Genomic DNA, 22,676 nt, shown 5'->3' with positions numbered 1-22,676 from the left:
TCTAAAATTGGGTCATGTGTCACTGAGTCACTCTCATCTGTGACTTTTTTATGTTGCCTCAAATGCGCATCTCTCTCCACCTGAACGGGGCGTGCATTTGAGGCAACAGGTAAGGACGGCCACACACATCACATTCCCAGAATGATGATTCAGAGCATAGGGTTTGGGGTGGGCATATTTTTTAGTTTTGGCTATGCTCTGGGTCATCATTCTGTGAACATAACCTTTTTATGATTTTACATCCCACTGTACCCCACTTTAGTAACTTAGTGTACCCCATTTTAGTAATTTACCCCATGTAATGCTCTTTGAGGGGGGTTCCACTGTTCTGGCTCCATAGGCAGCTATGTTGAAGCTCAAGGCCCCTGACTGCGCTCCTGCTCTTTTGCGACCTGTGTGCACCCGCAGAGCTGTTTAAGCCCAGATATGAGGTATGTCCTTACTCCAAAGAAATCATTTTACAAATTTTTGGTAACATTTTCTTCTGTTACCACTTGTGAAAAGGAAAAATTTGGGGTAACCCCAGCATTTTAGTGCAAAAAAAATAAAATTTTTCCTTTTCACATCCCCCTTAATGAACATTTATCAAACACCTGTGGGGTGTTAAGGCTCAATGTACCCCTTGTTACGTGCCTTCAGGGGTGTAGTTTTCAAAATAGTGGGGTGGGGTGTTTTTTTTTGCTGTTCTGGCACCATAGGGGCTTCCTAAATGCAACATGCCCCCCCCCCCCCATTACAGCATCCCCTATTACCCCTTGTAAGAATTTAAAATTTGGGGAAAAATCTGCATTTTAGTGGAAAAAAAACAATTTACACATCCAAAGCCGTCAAACATCTGTAGGGTGTTAAGGCTCACTGTACCCCTTGTTACAATCCTTGAGGACTGTAGTTTCCAAAATAGTATGCCATGTGTTTGTTTAGTTTTATTTTATTTTATTTTATTTTTTTTGCTGTCCTGGCATCATAGAGGCTTCCTGGATGCGATATGCCCCCCAAAAAACATTTCAGCAAAATTTGCTTTTCAAAAGCCAAATGTGACTCCTGTTCTGAGCATTGTAGCGCACCAGCAGAGCACTTGACGTCCACACATGGGGTATTTCCATACTCAGAAGAAATGGGATAACAAATTTTGGGGGTCATTTTCTCCTATTACCCCTTGTAAAAATGTAAAATTTGGGGGAAAACCAGCATTTTAGTGAAAACAAAACAAATCATTTACACATCCAAATTTAACGAAAAGTCGTCAAACACCTGTGGGGTGTTAAGGCTCACTGGACCCCTTGCTACGTTCCTTGAGGGGTATAGTTTCCAAAATAGTATACCATGTGTTTTTTTTTTTTTTTTTGCTGTTCTGGCACCATAGGGGCTTCTTAAATGTGGCATGCCCCCCAAAAACCATTTCAGAAAAACTCACTCTCCAAAATCCCACTGTCACTCCTTCCCTTCTGAGCCCTCTAGTGCACCCACAGAGCACTTGACATACACATATGAGGTATTTCCTTACTCGAGAGAAATTGGGTTACACATTTTAGGAAGATTTCTCTTCATTTACCCCTTGTAAAAATAAAAAAAACTGGGTCTACAAGAACATGCGAGTGTGAAAAATGAAACATTTGAAACACCTAAAGAGTTAACAAACCTTTTGAATGTCATTTTGAATACTTTGAGGGGTGCATTTTTTATAATGGGGTCATTTATGGGGTATTTCTAATAAGAAGGCCCTTCAAATTCACTTCAAAACTGAACTGGTTCCTGAAAAATTTCGATTTTGAAAATTTTGTGAAAAATTTCAAAATTGCTGCTATACTTTGAAGCCCTCTGATGTCTTCCAAAAGTAAAAACATGTCAACTTTATGATGCCAACATAAAGTAGACATATTGTATACGTGAATCAATATATTATTTATTTGAAATATTCATTTTCCTTATAAGCAGAAAGCTTCAAAGTTTAAAAAAATGCAACATTTTCAATTTTTTCATTTAATTTTGGAATTTTTCCCCAAGAAATTATGCAAGTAGAAACAAAATTTTACCACTAACATAAAGTAGAATATGTCTCGAAAAAACAATCTCGGAATCAGAATGAAAAATTATTAATGCTTAAAGTGACAGTGGTCAGATGTGCAAAAAATGACCGAGTCCTACAGTGAAAATTGTCTGGGTCCTTAAGGGGTTAAAATGCAAACACTGAGCCTGAAATGGAACAGAGTCTGCAGTACTCAGTTACAAACACACTGTAACACTGCTTTAAAATGCCCCCTCAACATGTTTTGCTGTATTGCAGCTTCATCAGGAGGAAATCTGCCTCTATATCATTCTGACAACACTGGTGGTAATAACTGGCAAGACGATGAACCGGAGGCATCACACAATCATACTGTATTGACTTTATTCAATTTCTGAGGTTTCCTGTGACTAAAATAAATTTGCTTTCTATCTGACTTTAATACCAATAAAGTTTCTCCTACATGGCACAGATTGGAGCTCGGTAATTGATAATTTGGTAATTTTAGCGGCACCTGCTGCTTCGGCAATTTACATAATCTTACAGCTTCTCCTTCTTGGTGTTGCAATTTCAATACTGAGAAGTGTGTACTGTTTGAAAGATATAAAATATACCTATATATGTTAAATTAGCAAAAAAAAAAAAAAGTTTATTTATAAATATCCCATGTGATGTGACTGCTCATTCACCTGAACTCCATGTGCTTCCCGTAAAATAAAATAAATAAATAGATAAAGGTAAATAGAAATGATTTTTAAAACTTTTGCAACAAATCTGACACATATGAATACTTTCTTATAGTTTAACATCATTTTATTGAAACCCTGAAAGACAATTCCATTAATATTGACCATATTACTGCATGCTTACATGACTTTACAAACAATAAGTCCACTCGAAATATTGGTAAAACCATTACATTCCAAAAATAAAAAATTAAATATTCAAAATATCACATAAATGGCTTTAATAAAAAACACATTGAGGTATTGGTATAACCATTACAACCTGAACAAAACATTTCAAGTTTCATTCAATAATTTCATTAAGTTTTTTTTTTTTTGTAACATACAATATAAGAAAATTACCAGGCAAACGTAGGAATTGTCTTCTACACAAATGGGTGCACATACTAAGCTAGCAGATAAAAAAAGGCTTTTATTCTGTCAAACACCATTACGGAAATGCTTTAAAATGTTAATTCGGCATACATGAGAAGTACAAGCTTCTAAAATTCAGTACTACCCTGTTTCCCCAAAAATAAACCCTACCCCGAAAGTAAGCCCTATCAGGATTATCCCGGTCTTATTTTCGGAGAAACACGGTAGGAAAACTGGTCATTCTACTAATATTTCCGTCATATGAAATGTTACATTTGGTGAATGTTTTATTACCGTTACACCGGCATTGGCAGGTTTCTATTTTATTAATGTGTCTGAGAACTAATGGTTTCGCATTTTCAGTATATAAATAAAAGTAAAAATTTTAAGATTGAAATGTGATAGAGGAGAGATTATTATAGTCGTAAAATTAACAGTCATAAGAGTCCATGATTACAAATATGATCAGCAGGGAAATTCAATGGCAGATTTTTTAACTTGGAGATTTCCATAGGATTATCTGTTAAAAAAAAAGACAGAAATAAATATAAAAATCAGTTATTTAAAGTGGTACTCCGGTGCTTAGACATCTTATCCTGATGCTGGGGACCCACCGTGATCTTGCACGCGACACCCCAGTTAAAATCAGTCCCCGGAGCATGTTCGCTCCGGGTCTGATTACTGTTGATCACGGGGCCGGAGCGTTGTGACGTCAAGGCCATAGGCTTGCATTGAGGGGCGGAGCGTGACATCACACAGGGGGGAGGCGTGACGTCACACGCTGCCAGCCCTGTGGTCGCCGGTAATCAGACCCGGAGCGAACATGCTCCGGGGACTGATTTTAACTGGGGTGTCGCGTGCAAGATCACGGGGGTCCCCAGCGGCGGGACCCCGGCGATCAGGCATCTTATCCCCTATCTTTTGGATAGGGGATAAGATGTCTAAGTGTCGGAGTACCCCTTTAAGAAAAACTGCAAACCTAAATCTAAAACTCTCCACTCTCTAGTGTATCTTGAATGTAGCACCTAAGCTTCTCTTTCTTGCTTATGATCTTCCCTATGCCAATCATTACATTGGTTGCCAATTACTTAAGAGTTCAATGCACATACACCCCCACATCTTTTTTCTCATTTACTGTACATTCTGCCAATGATCTATAGAATAAAGGGGTTATCCAGGATAAGAAAAAGAGAGCTGATTTCTACCAGAAACTGTGCCACTCTTGTCCACAGGTTGTGTGTGGTACTGCAGTTCAGTTCCCTTGTGTTTACATTTGTTTTTTATAACATTTTGTAAACATAATAAGTATAACATTTATGAGAATATCTTCACACGTCAACATTTAACAATAGTGATCAAGCTTCATGTAAGAAAATCTCTCATGCTATGTTAGGACTTCACCCTCATTTGCCAGTGGTGTGGCATAACACCGCCAAAAATTCATAATATTTTTGAGCTTTTGAGCTGTTTGACTTTTTCATAACAAAGCTGGGGTATATTGATTTGTAAATCCCCCCTAAATGTACATTTTTTTTTCTTCATAGTCTGACCATATGGGTGACTGATCCTACCATTTGGAATCTGTTGAAAGCATCCATTTATTGTAACTGTCCAAGTGTGTACAGTACATTAAATGGAGGCCATAAAAGTCATGTTAACACAGCCTTAAAGGGGTACTCCCACCCTAGACATCTTATCCCCTATCCAAAGGATAGGGGATAAGATGTCTGATGGCGGGGGTCCCGCCGCTGGGGACCCCCACATTATTGAATGCGGCACCCACCTGTGTTCTCACCAGAACTGCTGGAGGGTCCGCCCCGTGTGACGTCATGCCCGTCCCCTCAATGCAAGTCTATGGGAGGGGACGCCCCCTCCCATAGACTTGCATTGAGGGGACGGGCGTGACGTCACACGGGGGCAGAGTCCTGATGTCACGGACTTTCGTTCCCGGAGTCGCGACTCAGACCCTCCAGCGGTTCCGTTGAGAACACAGGTGGGTGCCGCATTCAATAATGCGGGGGTCCCCAGCGGCGGGACCCCCGTGATCAGACATCTTATCCCCTATCCTTTGGATAGGGGATAAGATGTCTAGGGTGGAAGTACCCCTTTAAAGGAGTACTTTTCCCCTAGACATTGTATCCCCTATCCAAAGCAGCCAGACCCCAGAGATCTCCATGCGGGCACCCCTACCGTTCTGAACATTATGTTCAGAACGCTGGGTTGGATGGCTGGGGTCGGGCCATCACATCACGCCCCCTCGTGACCTCACACCACGCCCCCTCCATTCATGTCTATGGGAGAGGGCATAAAGTATGATCCATAACTTCTTATGGTTCTTAAAATTAAAAATGTTGGCATAATTTGGCTGTAAGCCTGTTGAGTCACTACAAAAATCCGTACCTATAATCCCCTTAAGCAGCATGGTGACTCATTACACAATTTTTGAAGAGTCATCCTACATAAATGTATCGCTGGTGTAAAGGCATTTTTATACCAGCAAACACAAAAGCGCTCAATTGTCGGCTAAACAGACTTTTTATACAGCTATTTAAATCATCCTTATTAGCCACACATCCCTCTGTGTAAACGGGTGATATGTGGCTGACTATGATGATGTTAAAGGGGTATTCCACCCATAGACATCTTATTCCCTATCCAAAGGATAGGGGATAAGATGTCTGTTCATGGGGGTCCCGCTGCTGAGACCCCCACTGCGATCTTCGTGCAGAACCTGGCATTCTGTGCCAGGTGCTGTTCCAGTCTAAGAAACGCTGGTTTCCCGAACTGGAGACGTGACGTCACGCCACGCTCCCTGGACCTCACATTCCTCATGATGTCACGCCACGTCCCCTCCATTCATATCTCCATGCCGTCACGCACCCTCCTATAGACATAAATGGAGGGGGCCTGACGTGATGTCACAAGGGGGCGTGGTATGACATCACAACCACGTGGATTGATGTCCCGACCACCGCCTCCTGAACCTAGCATTCTGAACAAATTGTTCGGAACTCTGGGTGTCTGCACAGAGATCGTGGGGGGTCCCAGTGGCCCAAACCACCGTGATCAGACATAAGATGTCTAGCAACTGAGTACCCCTTCAAGTAACATGCTGTAAATATTAATCAGATTGAAAGCATTTGAGACTCTTGAGTTGTACTTACTGTTGACGATCTAAGCTTTCCAAGGACGCAAGTCCATTGTTTTGAATTTGGAACAGGCAATAAAATTTTTGGGAAACTTATTAGCCAAAAACACATTTTGAGGAACTTGTTTAATTCTGGTATTAGCACATATGATATGGGCCATAGACACTGACTCTATAGCTTTTCTTTGTGCTGAACTGAATACTGAAGAATTTTCATAATAATACCTAAAAAAGAGTAAAATGATTAGTCTAGTTGGCATGAGGTGTACAAAATGTGAAGGGAAAAACACATGAGCATGGTACATCACTGCATTGGCTTAAAGGGGTTCTCCAGTAGTTAAACAGATTTGTAAATTGCTTCTATTAAAAAATCTTAATCCTTCCAGTACTTATCAGCTGCTTTATACTACAGAGGAAGTTCTGTAGTTCTTTTCAGTCTGACCACAGTGCTCTCTGCTGTGGTCAGACTGAAAAGAACTACACAACTTCCTCTGTGGTATACAGCAGCTGATAAATACTGGAAGGATTAAGATTTTTTTTTTTATAGAAGTAGTTTACAAATCTGTTTAATTTTCTGGAACCAGTCGATTAGAAAAAAAATAGGTTTCCACCGAAGTTCCCCTTTAATGCATACTTCTAATGGTGTGGTCATTTTTCAAGAAACAATGTATTTAAAATTCAGCACCTAAATTCCTATAGGGGCACTGCTGTCTCCGCTTTGCCCTGTATATTTCTACGCGCTGTCAGACAGAGCCAGTACCATAGATTTCCATTTCACCAGGTCTGATGCTGGAGTTGTGTGCTTTTAAGGCAGAGCGGTAGGAATTTTGGTGCCGAAATTGAAATAAAATTGATTTAGACAAATGACTATTGTGCACAGTGCTACACGATAGTTATATGTCTAAAAAGCATTAGAGGTGCGCTATAAATGGATGGATGGTAGTGTCCATAGCCACGCTTCTCTGTTACTGAGTCTGATGTACGTACTGTAATAACACAAGGGGCATGTTTCTACTTACTATATGGACCAGAACCCCAAATCGGTCTTGATATCACAAAAAAATTGTAATACTGCTCTGCTTCAAAGGGGTTGTAAAGTGTTATGCAAAAAAAGATTCATATTTGTATAATTAAATGTTCTTCAATGCCTCAGCATTTTTAAAGGGGTACTCTGGTGAAAAACTTTTTTATTTTTATTTTTTAAATCAACTGGTGTCAGAAAGTTAAACAGATTTGTAAATTACTTCTATTAAAAAATCTTAATCCTGTACTTATTAGCTGCTGAATACTACAGTGGAAATTCTTTTCCGTTTGAAACACAGAGCTGTCTGCTGACATCATGAGCACAGTGCTCTCTGCTGACATCTCTGTCCATTTACGGAACTGTCCAGGGTAAAAGGAAATCCCCATGCTGTTCTGGAAAGTTCCTAAAATGGACAGAGATGTCAGCAGAGAGCAATGTGCTCATGATGGCAGCAGACAGCTCTGTGTTTCAAAAAGAAAAGAATTTCCGCTGTAGTATTTAGCAGCTAATAAGTACAGGAAGGATTAAGATTTTTTTAATAGAAGTAATTTACAAATCTGTTTAACTTTCTGGCACCAGTTGATTTAAAAAAAAAAAAAAAAAAAAAAGTTTTTCACCGGAGTACCCCTTGAAGATCTTGACTTGCTCTCATTGAATGGCTACAAATTTATAATCAGTCTAAAAACCTGTCCTGATCACTTCCTGTCCAAATGAGAGTTGTCACCGGTGCATCAGTTTAGACAATCCTCTGCGCTAAACAAAGCTAAAGCCCAAATCTCTTCTGACTGCTGACATATTATAGACAGATGGCATCCCTGATACAAGGATCATGAGAAGCATAGATATGAACAAGGTATACATGTACACCAGTTAAGAAGCAATCCTAGTTGACTAAAACATGTCGATGTTTACTGTCTGTGCATTATATATATAAAAACCAAAAACAAGAACATAGGAGAAATGGCAAATATAAGCATAGATGTGAACATAGCCTTATGGCCCTATTACAGAGGGCTATTATCGACCAAACATGTCTACATCACCCTGTGTAATAGGTCTATCAGATCAGTGCTTGTTTATAGGGTGGCTGGGGCTATCTTATACGGGTCTTAGCCAAAGCAATATTTATGATAGTATTAGCAATAGAGGTGAGCGAACTTACAGTAAATTTGCTTCGTCACGAACTTCTCGGCTTGGCAGTTGATGACTTATCCTGCGTAAATTAGTTAAGCCTTCAGGTGCTTCGGTGGGCTGGAAAAGGTGGATACAGTCCTAGGAAAGAGTCTCCTAGGACTGTATCCACCTTTTCCAGCCCACCGGAGCACCTGAAAGCTGAACTAATTTATGCAGGAAAAGTCATCAACTGCCGAGCCGAGAAGTTTGTGACGAATCGAATTTACTGTAAGTTCGCTCATCTCTAATTAGCAATTCACCAATTAAAGAATCACCTTTAATTGGTGTATTGATGTATCTATTTATCTAAAGCTATGTACAGGGGTCAAGTCCTGGGAAAAAAGTGTGGGAACTCACCCAAGATATCCACTCAAGGGCTGGACTCATGCTAATGGGAACACTGTTCCTGCTGTGAAAAAAGTGCAGGAAATCCATTCCCATCTGTTCCTGCAGGACTTGAGCCCTTGGCTACATACAATAAAAATCTTGGGGTTCCAATTTGCTAACTGAGGCCTCCTGTAGCACATGTAGAGGTTGGGCAATGTTGCTGTCTAACTCTTGACTCTTGTCTGCCATATACATATTTAATTTGGACCTGCTTATCTGACTAAATTCAGAGAAGTTATTCTTATATATTTTTTCAAAGCTAGGCAATGTTTTTTTCTGTTAAAAATTGTCACATACCGATCTCCATCTCTCGTCCTACGGAACTGGTTTCCAATCAAACAAGACAACAACTTCCCAGTTCTTCCATTGGGAACTAAAGGCTCAGAGACCCCGCCAACCCAGATGTCAATATTTTCAGGTGTTCCATACAGCTTTATGAGCTTTTCTGCAAGTTTCCTATTATTCAGCACAGTGGTGAGTTCATCAACATTACGTGGTGCGGAAAGGCCACAGTACCTTCTCCATGCATTGTATCCTATGAGATAAAGCAAATGCAGCCTAAAGAATTTTTTTTGCCAACAAGAAAAATGTTGTGGTCTTGGAGTTAGGGTATGTTTACATAAGATTTTTCTAGCATGGATTTAGGACGTATTCTGTGACTAAACCCAATGCGAAGCCCAATGACAGCAAACACCCCATGCATGTTAATGGATTTCCCATTACCTTTTTCCTATGTAATATAACATTTCTGCATGGGGTTTTTATTTCTAGTGGCATTTCACTTAAAATATTTCTGATAAAAAGAAAACAAGGTAAAGCTAAACAATGACAAAAGAGCTAACACTTGTGCAAGATAATGCACTTGGGGCGTTATTGTACTCAAACAACAAAAAAACGTGGTCTCAAATGGCTGGAGGTGCTCAACCCCAAATGCGGTTGTGCATTTATACTGGGGGAGCAGATCCTGCCCTTGTAGTCTGTTGCTAGGGGTGATCCCCAGCATAAAAATGCATACAATGGAGGATGCCTGCAGCGGACTACAAGTGCCACAATAGAATCCTACACCAGATAGATGGTGTGGATGTGTAACAATTAGAATAATACAATACAGGAATATGTGTGCACTACTATGGTAGATGTATACAATGACATTGGCTAATCCATCAACACTGATGTTAAAATTGAGACATTCGCCAGTATATCCTTATATGAAGGACATACCAGAGCCCGCACACCAGCGCCAAGGTTTCTCAAATGGCGCGGGACCTAACGCTAAACCTACCTGTGCGTAATCAGCAAAACAGGGGCCAGTGGGCAATTCGGTCGACTCACAGAGTTCTCCCAGGTACCCTCCAGCGTGACTAAGCACACGAACAATGGGAGGAGGGAGGCAGGCTGCAAGCCCCACCTAAGTTGGCTAATATAGGTGCATGGCCTCAAAGGTGCTACCCTAATGCTGCCTGGAAGATATTCGAGGCGCATTACATATGGAGTTTACACACCTCCAAGTATAAAATTTAAACAAACAACAAAAAAACGTGGTCTCAAATGGCTGGAGGTGCTCAACCCCAAATGCGGTTGTGCATTTATACTGGGGGAGCAGATCCTGCCCTTGTAGTCCGTTGCTAGGGGCGATCCCCAGCATAAAAATGCATACAATGGAGGATGCCTGCAGCGGACTACAAGTGCCACAATAGAATCCTACACCAGACAGCCTGCCTCCCTCCTCCCAATGTTTGTGTGCTTAGTACCTGGGAGGACGCTGTCAGTCGACCGAATGCTGCTGTAATTTCCCACTGGCCCCTGTTTTGCTTATTACGCACAGGTAGGTTTAGTGTTAGGTCCCGCGCCATTTGAGAAACCTTGGCGTTGGTGTGCGGGGTCTGGTATTTCCTTCATATAAGGATATACTGGTGAATGTCTCAATTTTAACATCAGTGTTGAGGGATAGCCAATGTCATTGTATACATCTACCACAGTAGTGCACCCATATTCCTGTATTGTATTATTCTAATTGTTACACATCCACACTGTCTATCTGGTGTAGGATTCTATTGTGGTACTTATAGTCTGCTGCAGGCATCCTCCATTGTATGCATTTTTATGCTGGGGATTGCCCCTAGCAACGGACTACAAGGGCAGGATCTGCTCCTCCAGTATAAATGCACAATCGCATTTGGGGTTGAGCACCTCCAGCCTTTTGAGACCACGTTTTTTTTTGTTGTTTGCTTAAATTTTATACTTGGAGGTGTGTAAACTCCGTATGTAATGCGCCTTGAATATCTTCCAGGCAGCATTAGGGTAGCACCTGTGAGGCCATGCACCTATATTAGCCAACTTAGGTGGGGCTTGCAGCCTTCCTCCCTCCTCCCATTGTTTGTGTGCTTAGTCACGTTGGAGGGTACCTAGGAGGACACTTTGAGTCGACCAAATGCTGCCATAATTGCCTACTGGCCCTTGTTTTGCTTATTACGCACAGGTAGGATTAGCGTTAGGTCCCGTGCCATTTGAGAAACCTTGGCGTTGGTGTGCGGGCTCTGGTATGTCCTTCATATAAGGATATACTGGCGAATGTCTCAATTTTAACATCAGTGTTGAGGGATAGCCAATGTCATTGTATACATCTACCACAGTAGTGCACCCATATTCCTGTATTGCGTTATTGTACTCCCCTGCTATATCAATTCCCTCTTATCCTATCAGATAGGACAGAAACTATATATTCAGCAGCTCTCTGTGCCTGGAGGGATATAGAGATGAACAAGCAAGGCAGAGCAAGGTGGGGAAGTAAAGGGCCTGAGAGGTACCAGGAAGGGTCTAATATGGGAATATGATCCTGTACAAACATTTTCTGGGGTCTCAGTGGTGGTCACATGATCCAGCTACAATAATGAAATGTATGGATGCAACTGAGCTTGGGTGAAACAAATTATACTGCAGTAAAGCTGGTAGTGATTAAGCACTTTATAAGCCAAACAAAGCGTGCTTCTTAATTCTTCTAAAAATGTTAATGTTCGCACTTGCTGACTGCTTTTGGATTTACACTGAATATTCTTGGAAGAGGATTTCTAAAGTTCCACTGACATAAAACTATGGGGGGGGGGGGGAGATAATTTAGCAATGTTGGCATTAAAAAAAAAATCAAAATTTTTGCACAAGCCTTATTTCTGAGGAAAGATTTGAAACCTTTTCAGTGCTTTGCACGAAAATGATGAGTGTTGCATAAAAACGTGCAGCTTTTTATTCTAGTTTTCTGGTGTCAAGCATTTGATCAAGTTCCCATAGGCCAGGAGTTTTGCTAGGATATAACTTTCAGCTCCGTCTCACCCAGGCAACTTCTTAAGCGCATGTTCATATCTGTCCTGAAATCTATGTAAAATCCTATCTGCATGAAATGGAAGATTTCCGTATAGTGCTTTACTGCTGAAAAAGCTGTTAACCCTGCATTTTACAGATAAAACGGGAATATAATAAGGACTCTAGCAACAATAACTATCCTTTGTCTTTTGCTTAATGTACCGTATTTTCCGGTGTATAAGACGACTTTTAAACCTGGTAAAATGTTCTCAAAAGTCGGGGGTCGTCTTATACACCAGATGCTGCAGTCGGCCGGGACGCCCGGGGTATGGATTATCCATACCCCGGGCGTCCTGGTCGAGATTAATTTCCCCCATCACATTCGGAAAAATCCCTGTGTCCTGAAATATCTTTTCGGGACACAAGGATGTCCCGGTTACCTTTCTGTGGTCCGCGTTAACTTTAAAAATGAAGGAGCCACCGGTAGGATGAGGGGTAGTCTTATACAGCAAGTATATCCTAAATTCTATATTTTAACTGTAAAAGTTGGGGGTCGTGTTATACACTCAGTCGTCTTATACGCCGGAAAATATGGTATTATATTAGGCAGTGTTTCCCAACCAGGGTGCCTCCAGCCATTGCAAAACTACAACGCCCAGTATGCACGGACAGCCAAAGGCTGTCCAGGCATACTGTTACGCCGAGCGCTCCGGGTCCCCGCTCCTCCCCGGAGCGCTCGCTTCACTCCCTCCGCTGCAGCGCTCCGGTCACGTCCTCTGACCCGGGGCGCTGCGATCCTGCTGCCAGCCGGGATGCGATTCGCGATGCGGGTAGCGCCCGCTCGCGATGCGCACCCCGGCTCCCCTACCTGACTCGCTCCCCGTCTGTTCTGTCCCGGCGCGCGCGGCCCCGCTCCCTAGGGCGCGCGCGCGCCGGGTCTCTGCGATTTAAAGGGCCACTGCGCCGCTGATTGGCGCAGTGGTTCCAATTAGGGTTTTCACCTGTGCACTTCCCTATATTACCTCACTTCCCTTGCACTCCCTTGCCGGATCTTGTTGCCTTAGTGCCAGTGAAAGCGTTCCTTGTGTGTTCCTTGCCTGTGTTTCCAGACCTTCTGCCGTTGCCCCTGACTACGATCCTTGCTGCCTGCCCCGACCTTCTGCTACGTCCGACCTTGCTTCTGCCTACTCCCTTGTACCGCGCCTATCTTCAGCAGCCAGAGAGGTGAGCCGTTGCTAGTGGATACGACCTGGTCACTACCGCCGCAGCAAGACCATCCCGCTTTGCGGCGGGCTCTGGTGAAAACCAGTAGTGGCTTAGAACCGGTCCACTAGCACGGTCCACGCCAATCCCTCTCTGGCACAGAGGGTCCACTACCTGCCAGCCGGCATCGTGACAGTAGATCCGGCCATGGATCCCGCTGAAGTTCCTCTGCCAGTTGTCGCTGACCTCACCACGGTGGTCGCCCAGCAGTCACAACAGATAGCGCAACAAGGCCAACAGCTGTCTCAACTGACCGTTATGCTACAACAGTTGCTACCACAGCTTCAGCAGTCATCTCCTCCGCCAGCTCCTGCACCTCCTCCGCAGCGAGTGGCCGCTCCTGGGATACGCTTATCCTTGCCGGATAAATTTGATGGGGACTCTAAGTTTTGCCGTGGCTTTCTTTCCCAATGTTCCCTGCATCTGGAGATGATGTCGGACCTGTTTCCCACTGAAAGGTCTAAGGTGGCTTTCGTAGTCAGTCTTCTGTCCGGAAAAGCCCTGTCATGGGCCACACCGCTCTGGGACCGCAATGACCCCGTCACTGCCTCTGTACACTCCTTCTTCTCGGAAATCCGAAGTGTCTTTGAGGAACCTGCCCGAGCCTCTTCTGCTGAGACTGCCCTGTTGAACCTGGTCCAGGGTAATTCTTCCGTTGGCGAGTATGCCGTACAATTCCGTACACTTGCTTCAGAATTGTCCTGGAATAATGAGGCCCTCTGCGCGACCTTCAAAAAAGGCCTATCCAGCAACATTAAAGATGTTCTGGCCGCACGAGAAATTCCTGCTAATCTACATGAACTTATTCACCTAGCCACTCGCATTGACATGCGTTTTTCTGAAAGGCGTCAGGAACTCCGCCAAGATATGGACTCTGTTCGCACGAGGCGTTTCGTCTCCTCGGCTCCTCTCTCCTCTGGTCCCCTGCAATCTGTTCCTGTGCCTCCCGCCGTGGAGGCTATGCAGGTCGACCGGTCTCGCCTGACACCTCAAGAGAGGACACGACGCCGTATGGAGAACCTCTGCCTGTACTGTGCTAGTACCGAACACTTCCTGAGGGATTGTCCTATCCGTCCTCCCCGCCTGGAAAGACGTACGCTGACTCCGCACAAAGGTGAGACAGTCCTTGATGTCTACTCTGCTTCTCCACGTCTTACTGTGCCTGTGCGGATGTCTGCCTCTGCCTTCTCCTTCTCTACAGTGGCCTTCTTGGACTCTGGATCTGCAGGAAATTTTATTTTGGCCTCTCTCGTCAACAGGTTCAACATCCCAGTGACCAGTCTCGCCAGACCCCTCTACATCAATTGTGTAAATAATGAAAGATTGGACTGTACCATACGTTTCCGCACGGAGCCCCTTCTTATGAGCATCGGATCTCATCATGAGAGGATTGAACTTTTGGTCCTCCCCAATTGCACCTCGGAGATTCTCCTTGGACTTCCCTGGCTTCAACTTCATTCCCCAACCCTGGATTGGTCCACTGGGGAGATCAAGAGTTGGGGGTCCTCTTGTTCCAAGAACTGTCTAAAACCGGTTCCCAGTAACCCTTGCCGTAACTCTGTGGTTCCTCCAGTAACCGGTCTCCCTAAGGCCTATATGGACTTCGCGGATGTTTTCTGCAAAAAACAAGCTGAGACTCTACCTCCTCACAGGCCTTATGATTGCCCTATCGACCTCCTCCCGGGTACTACTCCACCCCGGGGCAGAATTTATCCTCTCTCTGCCCCAGAGACTCTTGCCATGTCCGAATACGTCCAGGAGAATCTAAAAAAGGGCTTTATCCGTAAATCCTCCTCTCCTGCCGGAGCCGGATTTTTCTTTGTGTCCAAAAAAGATGGCTCCCTACGTCCTTGCATTGACTACCGCGGTCTTAATAAAATCACGGTTAAGAACCGCTACCCCTTACCCCTCATCTCTGAACTCTTTGATCGCCTCCAAGGTGCCCACATCTTCACTAAATTGGACTTAAGAGGCGCCTATAACCTCATCCGCATCAGAGAGGGGGACGAGTGGAAAACGGCATTTAACACCAGAGATGGACACTTTGAGTATCTGGTCATGCCCTTTGGACTGTGCAATGCCCCTGCCGTCTTCCAAGACTTTGTCAATGAAATTTTTCGTGATCTGTTATACTCCTGTGTTGTGGTATATCTGGACGATATCCTAATTTTTTCTGCCAATCTAGAAGAACACCGCCAGCATGTCCGTATGGTTCTTCAGAGACTTCGTGACAACCAACTCTATGCCAAAATTGAGAAATGTCTGTTTGAATGCCAATCTCTTCCTTTTCTAGGATATTTGGTCTCTGGCCAGGGACTACAGATGGATCCAGACAAACTCTCTGCCGTCTTAAATTGGCCACGCCCCTCCGGACTCCGTGCTATCCAACGCTTTTTGGGGTTCGCCAATTATTACAGGCAATTTATTCCACATTTTTCTACCATTGTGGCTCCTATCGTGGCTTTAACCAAAAAAAATGCTGATCCCAAGTCCTGGCCTCCTCAAGCAGAAGACTCCTTTAAACGACTCAAGTCTGCCTTTTCTTCGGCTCCCGTGCTCTCCAGACCTGACCCTTCCAAACCCTTCCTATTGGAGGTTGATGCCTCCTCAGTAGGAGCTGGAGCTGTTCTTCTACAAAAAAATTCTTCCGGGCATGCTGTCACTTGTGGTTTTTTCTCTAGGACCTTCTCTCCAGCGGAGAGGAACTACTCCATCGGGGATCGAGAGCTTCTAGCCATTAAATTAGCACTTGAGGAATGGAGGCATCTGCTGGAGGGATCAAGATTTCCTGTTATTATCTACACCGACCACAAGAACCTCTCCTACCTCCAGTCGGCCCAACGGCTGAATCCTCGCCAGGCCCGGTGGTCTCTGTTCTTTGCCCGATTTAATTTTGAGATTCACTTTCGTCCTGCCGATAAGAACATTAGGGCCGATGCTCTCTCTCGTTCCTCGGATGCCTCAGAAGTTGATCTCCCTCCGCAACACATCATTCCACCTGACTGCCTGATCTCCACTTCTCCTGCCTCCATCAGGCAGACTCCTCCAGGAAAGACCTTTGTTTCTCCACGCCAACGCCTCGGAATCCTCAAATGGGGTCACTCCTCCCATCTCGCAGGTCATGCGGGCATCAAGAAATCTGTGCAACTCATCTCCCGCTTCTATTGGTGGCCGACTCTGGAGACGGATGTTGGGGACTTTGTGCGAGCCTGCACTATCTGTGCCCGGGATAAGACTCCTCGCCAGAAGCCCGCTGGTTTTCTTCATCCTCTGCCTGTCCCCGAACAGCCTTGGTCTCTGATTGGTATGGATTTTATTACTGATTTACCCCCTTCCCGTGGCAACACCGTTATTTGGGTGGTCGTTGATCGATTCTCCAAAATGGCACATTTCATCCCTCTTCCTGGTCTTCCTTCTGCGCCTCAGTTGGCTAAACAATTTTTTGTACACATTTTTCGTCTTCACGGGTTGCCTACGCAGATTGTCTCGGATAGAGGGGTCCAATTCGTGTCTAAATTCTGGAGAGCTCTCTGTAAACAACTCAAGATTAAATTAAATTTTTCCTCTGCATATCATCCCCAGTCCAATGGACAAGTAGAAAGAATTAACCAGATCCTGGGTGATTATTTGCGACATTTTGTTTCCTCCCGCCAGGATGACTGGGCAGATCTCCTTCCATGGGCCGAATTCTCGTATAACTTCAGGGTCTCTGAATCTTCCTCCAAATCCCCATTTTTCGTGGTGTACGGCCGTCACCCTCTTCCCCCCCTCCCTACCCCCTTGCCCTCTGGTCTGCCCGCTGTGGATGAAATTTCTCGTGACCTTTCCATTATATGGAGAGAGACCCAAAATTCTCTCTTACAGGCTTCTTCACGCATGAAGAGGTTCGCGGATAAGAAAAGAAGAGCTCCCCCCGTTTTTTCCCCTGGAGACAAGGTATGGCTCTCCGCTAAATATGTCCGCTTCCGTGTCCCTAGCTACAAGTTGGGACCACGCTATCTTGGTCCTTTCAAAATTTTGTGTCAAATTAATCCTGTCTCTTATAAACTTCTTCTTCCTCCTTCTCTTCGTATCCCTAATGCCTTTCACGTCTCTCTTCTCAAACCACTCATCCTCAACCGTTTTTCTCCCAAATCTGTTCCTCCCACTCCTGTTTCCGGCTCCTCGGACGTCTTCTCGGTCAAGGAAATTTTGGCTGCCAAAAAGGTCAGAGGGAAAATTTTTTTTTTAGTAGACTGGGAGGGTTGTGGTCCTGAAGAGAGATCCTGGGAACCTGAGGACAACATCCTTGACAAAAGTCTGCTCCTCAGGTTCTCAGGCTCCAAGAAGAGGGGGAGACCCAAGGGGGGGGGTACTGTTACGCCGAGCGCTCCGGGTCCCCGCTCCTCCCCGGAGCGCTCGCTTCACTCCCTCCGCTGCAGCGCTCCGGTCACGTCCTCTGACCCGGGGCGCTGCGATCCTGCTGCCAGCCGGGATGCGATTTGCGATGCGGGTAGCGCCCGCTCGCGATGCGCACCCCGGCTCCCCTACCTGACTCGCTCCCCGTCTGTTCTGTCCCGGCGCGCGCGGCCCCGCTCCCTAGGGCGCGCGCGCGCCGGGTCTCTGCGATTTAAAGGGCCACTGCGCCGCTGATTGGCGCAGTGGTTCCAATTAGGGTTTTCACCTGTGCACTTCCCTATATTACCTCACTTCCCTTGCACTCCCTTGCCGGATCTTGTTGCCTTAGTGCCAGTGAAAGCGTTCCTTGTGTGTTCCTTGCCTGTGTTTCCAGACCTTCTGCCGTTGCCCCTGACTACGATCCTTGCTGCCTGCCCCGACCTTCTGCTACGTCCGACCTTGCTTCTGCCTACTCCCTTGTACCGCGCCTATCTTCAGCAGCCAGAGAGGTGAGCCGTTGCTAGTGGATACGACCTGGTCACTACCGCCGCAGCAAGACCATCCCGCTTTGCGGCGGGCTCTGGTGAAAACCAGTAGTGGCTTAGAACCGGTCCACTAGCACGGTCCACGCCAATCCCTCTCTGGCACAGAGGGTCCACTACCTGCCAGCCGGCATCGTGACACATACTAGTCATTGTAGTTTTGCAACAGTTGGAGGCACCCTGGTTGGAAAACACTGATAGAAGTTTTGGGTAAGGAGTAGGTTGAGTGTGTTGAATTGGAATGTATCATTATAATTGTCTACATTTTGAAAACATTTAAAACATCCATTACTTTCTCACCAAAAAAATGCAAATTTGTTAAACGCCTTACCTGGTAAACCATGGTCTCGACCTCGCTGTATATTAAAAGATGCTAGATCACGACCCAGGCGATTAAAAACTGGGAAAAGACGTTCCCTCAACTCGTCAACCATGATCTGGTCCTGTTGGTTTAGCTTGGCATTATTAACCATCATACCTCTCAGTATAGGATCAGTTCCACCTGCAGGTATAATATAAGGTCATCAGGAAAGCAGAGGAAGGGAGTAAACAATAAGGTTAGGGAGGATGACATTTCCGTGCAGAATTCCGCATGGACAATCCTCTGCAGCAGAGTCCCATTGATTTCAATGGGATTCTGCTGCACTGTACAAGCAACAGAATTTCCCGATTCCGGAGTCCGCAATAAGAATAGACATGTCTATTCTTTCTGCGCAGTCTGCATGGAAATGCATTGCCGCCTATGAGACGGCACATATCTGAGCAGACCTAGTGCCAGCATGTTCTGCTGGCACTCTGCTGTTGGTGGAATGTCCGCCCCGGAAAATTGGCGGACATTTCACCGTCTGTACATAGCCTAAGGTTTAATAAGTACATTTATTGCCAGCATCATGGAAAATCTGACTGTTTCAATGTATATGTAGTATGGAAGAAAGGTAAGGTTACCTTGTCGGATTAATTTCCATGAAGCAAAGAAGGTTTGGTGAAGTGGGACTAGTGGTTCAGGACTGTAGGAACTATAATCATCTGCCAATTTATAAATGATGGGCTGCACCAGAGTATGACCCATTCTGTAGGCGATGCTGAAGACATTTGCTATTGTTGGGTCCTCATCTTCACTGTAGCTCCTGTATTTAGGCAATACTGTTGACATCTCATTGCCCAACAGGAGGGGCAGCCAATCTTTGTATGTTATTTTCTGTAAAAAAAAAAAAAAAAAGTCTTAGCAAAAGAAAAACTCTAAGAAACCTACTATTTATTTGATGCAGAAATGATTAACTCTAGCATTCAATTAGGACAATTCCAGTGGCTACTCTATTAAAGTGAATGTACGTTAGATATGAATTATATCTCACTCTCTAAATTGTGTGGGGCTTAAGTGGGCTCCCAGTCCTTACTAATGTATAGAAATAAACTATAATCAATGTATTATGTAATTTTTATTTTTGCAATCCACATGCACATATACAATGACCCCCCCCCCCCCGACCTACGATGACCCTGACATACGATAATTTCAACATGCGATGGCCTCTCAGAGGCCATCGCATGTTGAAGGTAGCATCAACATACGATGCTTTTGAATGTCCGGACACCACGGGGACATGGCGACAGCGATGGAGGGCGACATCCAGGGCAGCGGAGACGAGCAGTGACGGTCCGGAGCTGCGGGGACAGGTGAGTACAACTTCCTATACTTTACATTGCACGGATCCCTCAACATACGATGGTTTCAACAAACGATGGTTTATTTGGAACGGATTACCATCGTATGTTGAGGGACCACTGTATCGACGTTTTGGTCCTTGTAAGTGATATGCTTTACTGTAGCCTGGTTAGCTGCTACAGCCTAGATTGGTTAGTGCGTAGCCAAGCAACCAGGCCAAGCCAAATATCAGGGATGGTTAACCCTTCAAGTTCTTATTGTCCAATTCTTATGAATTGGATCAGTTTCACTTTCCCTCCGGTGCTTTTTTGGCAAGCAATAGAGAGTAAAGATGACTGATGCCGGACATATATGAACGAGCCCTTACGCATTTATTATGTTGTACGTGTGTGAGCCATTTTAACTAGTTGTTACAGATGATGATGTGCACATGACTGGATTTCTGACATGCCTTTGGCTAAGAATGATGTTTATTTTTGCAGTAGCCACCAGCATTGTTTTAACTGGAGTGCTGGAATTATTATTCTTTTTTACATTGACTTATTATCTGGTGACTTAAGTGGTTGCAGCTGAACTATATGCTTTAATGGATTTGTTATCAATTTAAAGGAGTAGTCTCATGGATAAAAATGTATCCTCTATCTGGAGGATAGGGGATAAGTTTTAGATTGCTGGGGGTCCAAGTCCTGTATGGAGCTCCGGCTCTCTCTTGGAGCGGCGTGTCACGACCCCAACCCATAGAGGAGGCTGCCATGCCTCCTCTATATATCTCTATAGGAGAGCCAAACTCCATACACAGAGATATATGGAAGGGGAGTGGCGGCTGCGGATATTGGATACGTTTCTATCCATGAGATATCTCCTCTAATAGTAGATACTTAACAATTATACTGTACCTGCAAGATTGCTCCTACTATTTTGCGGGTTTCTTGATATAGCATCTCTCCTGACCATCTTGGATTTAATTTACGCATCTGTGTTGCAATGCGATTGTGTTCTCTCAAGAAGAGAGTATGGAATGTAGTCAGCATATTTTGTTCATTAGAACGAATGTCCCCTAAAATAAAAATAAAATCATCACAAAGATGCGCAGAATTTAACCAGAAATCCTGATATGACATTTTTCTGTTGTTTTTGTTGATGGCCTATTCTTGGCATAGCAGGGGTCCAACTCCGGGGATTGTTGTCCCAGACAAAAATGCACATCCATACAGATGGCAATGCCTGTGGCATGGCAGCTCATCCTTAATTCAGCCCCATTCACTAGAGAAAAGAATTGAGCTGCAGTCCCACAACCACTGGCCCAGATTTATTATTGTAAAAACTTAATGCAACATATCTATAATGAGTTTTAGACTCTTTTAAGGAATTTTTCCTCAAAAGGGTGAGGACTCTGTAAAAATGGGTGACTTCAGTGTAAAAGGGGTGTGACCCTGATGCACCAACATTTTTGTGTGATTCTGAGTATAAACCCCCACAACACACATTGATGGTCAAAAGATAGGACATCAATTTCTAAAAAAAATTATAGAAAAGTTATTTAGACAGCAATGCAACACACATAAATTCTACATGCAGTTATGAATGGAGTAACCAGGTTTAACATTTGTCTAGATGACCAGTGTGGGAACATTGCTCATTTTTATGATCATCTTAAGAAAGAACTTTAATTACAATGTTCAGCACAAGTAAAAAAGGAAAAGACAAATGTCACATCTGCAATAACAGCATAAACTGAATGAATGAGGAAGAGGAGATTGCTGCAGTAGCTCTATCTTTTTGTGTGGCATAAGACTGAATACCATGAGGGGGGCATAGTCAGAAAGAGCCTGCCCATTCTGCAGGTGTTCAAAACGCATACGGGGGCTTTTAAAGGACCCAAAGCACTACCTGTACAACATCTAATATATTTCTACACCTGTCTCAGCAGTCAATTCCCATTTTGGTAATGAGAGATAGACTTTAAATTGTTGTAAACCCATCAAAGAGTCTTCCAAAACCTCACCTGCCAGAAAACAAGGTAATCCCAATGTTGAGTTCGTGTTGGAACATTGGTCAGGAGCCTTTCCTATGAAAGGCAGAAAGGGTAATCCATTGTCGGAGAAGTTCTGATTTATAGCCAATAGACCCAGTTGGTTTGTGTTGTTGCGTAGCTTGTTAGCAACATTCGTGTCACTACCGTACACCTGGCTTCCATCAACGAATGAAGTCAGGCCATTTATCTGCTGACGCACCGGAGTTGTCAGGCTGCACACCGCTGCTGTGCGGATCATAGAGATACACCTACTCCCATTAATATACCGAGGATCAGTTGGTGGAATCTGTTAATATATGGAACAGACAATGAATGTATCAATGTTGAAACACTTCGATCATCAATTTCATTTGACAGGCTACAGCCTCATGCATGTAGCCATATCACTACAGCAAGAGAAGTAATCACTGTACAAAGCGCACACCTATAGGTCAAGAAGTCATCTATAATTCCTTTATTAGTAACATACACATAAATATAAATGCATAAACAAAGGGCATTAAAAACAATTAAAATCGCTCATAAAGAGCAACACACAACATGGGAGAGGAGGGGCCATGAACCCCCTCTCTCCACTGACCCCGTCCTCTAATACATGTATCTTATTGCTGTTAATCCCGACTATGCAAAAATATCACAGCAATGGTAAGTAAATAAGT

The 22,676-nt window shown here is 44.2% G+C and overlaps 1 protein-coding gene across 1 annotated transcript in view; it reads right to left on the bottom strand.

Annotated features, from left to right (window-relative positions):
- Window positions 1-2,826: 2,826 nt before the first annotated feature.
- LOC130357966 (myeloperoxidase-like) overlaps window positions 2,827-22,676 on the bottom strand; it is a 41,096-nt gene continuing 21,246 nt past the window's right edge. The window contains exons 7-13 of the mRNA XM_056560755.1: window positions 21,988-22,303; window positions 20,879-21,039; window positions 19,262-19,514; window positions 18,648-18,818; window positions 9,135-9,372; window positions 6,270-6,478; window positions 2,827-3,625 (exon numbers count right to left, since the gene is read on the bottom strand). Of these exons, the coding sequence (XP_056416730.1) occupies window positions 6,280-6,478; window positions 9,135-9,372; window positions 18,648-18,818; window positions 19,262-19,514; window positions 20,879-21,039; window positions 21,988-22,303 (1,338 nt within the window). The 3' untranslated portion in view covers window positions 2,827-3,625; window positions 6,270-6,279. The remainder of the gene's footprint in view (window positions 3,626-6,269; window positions 6,479-9,134; window positions 9,373-18,647; window positions 18,819-19,261; window positions 19,515-20,878; window positions 21,040-21,987; window positions 22,304-22,676) is intronic.

Source organism: Hyla sarda, chromosome 2 (genome assembly GCF_029499605.1).
Source record: "Hyla sarda isolate aHylSar1 chromosome 2, aHylSar1.hap1, whole genome shotgun sequence".
NCBI lineage: Eukaryota > Metazoa > Chordata > Amphibia > Anura > Hylidae > Hyla > Hyla sarda.
The sequence above is the reverse complement of the archived record's forward strand: the minus strand, read 5'-3'. Positions and strand labels throughout refer to the sequence as shown.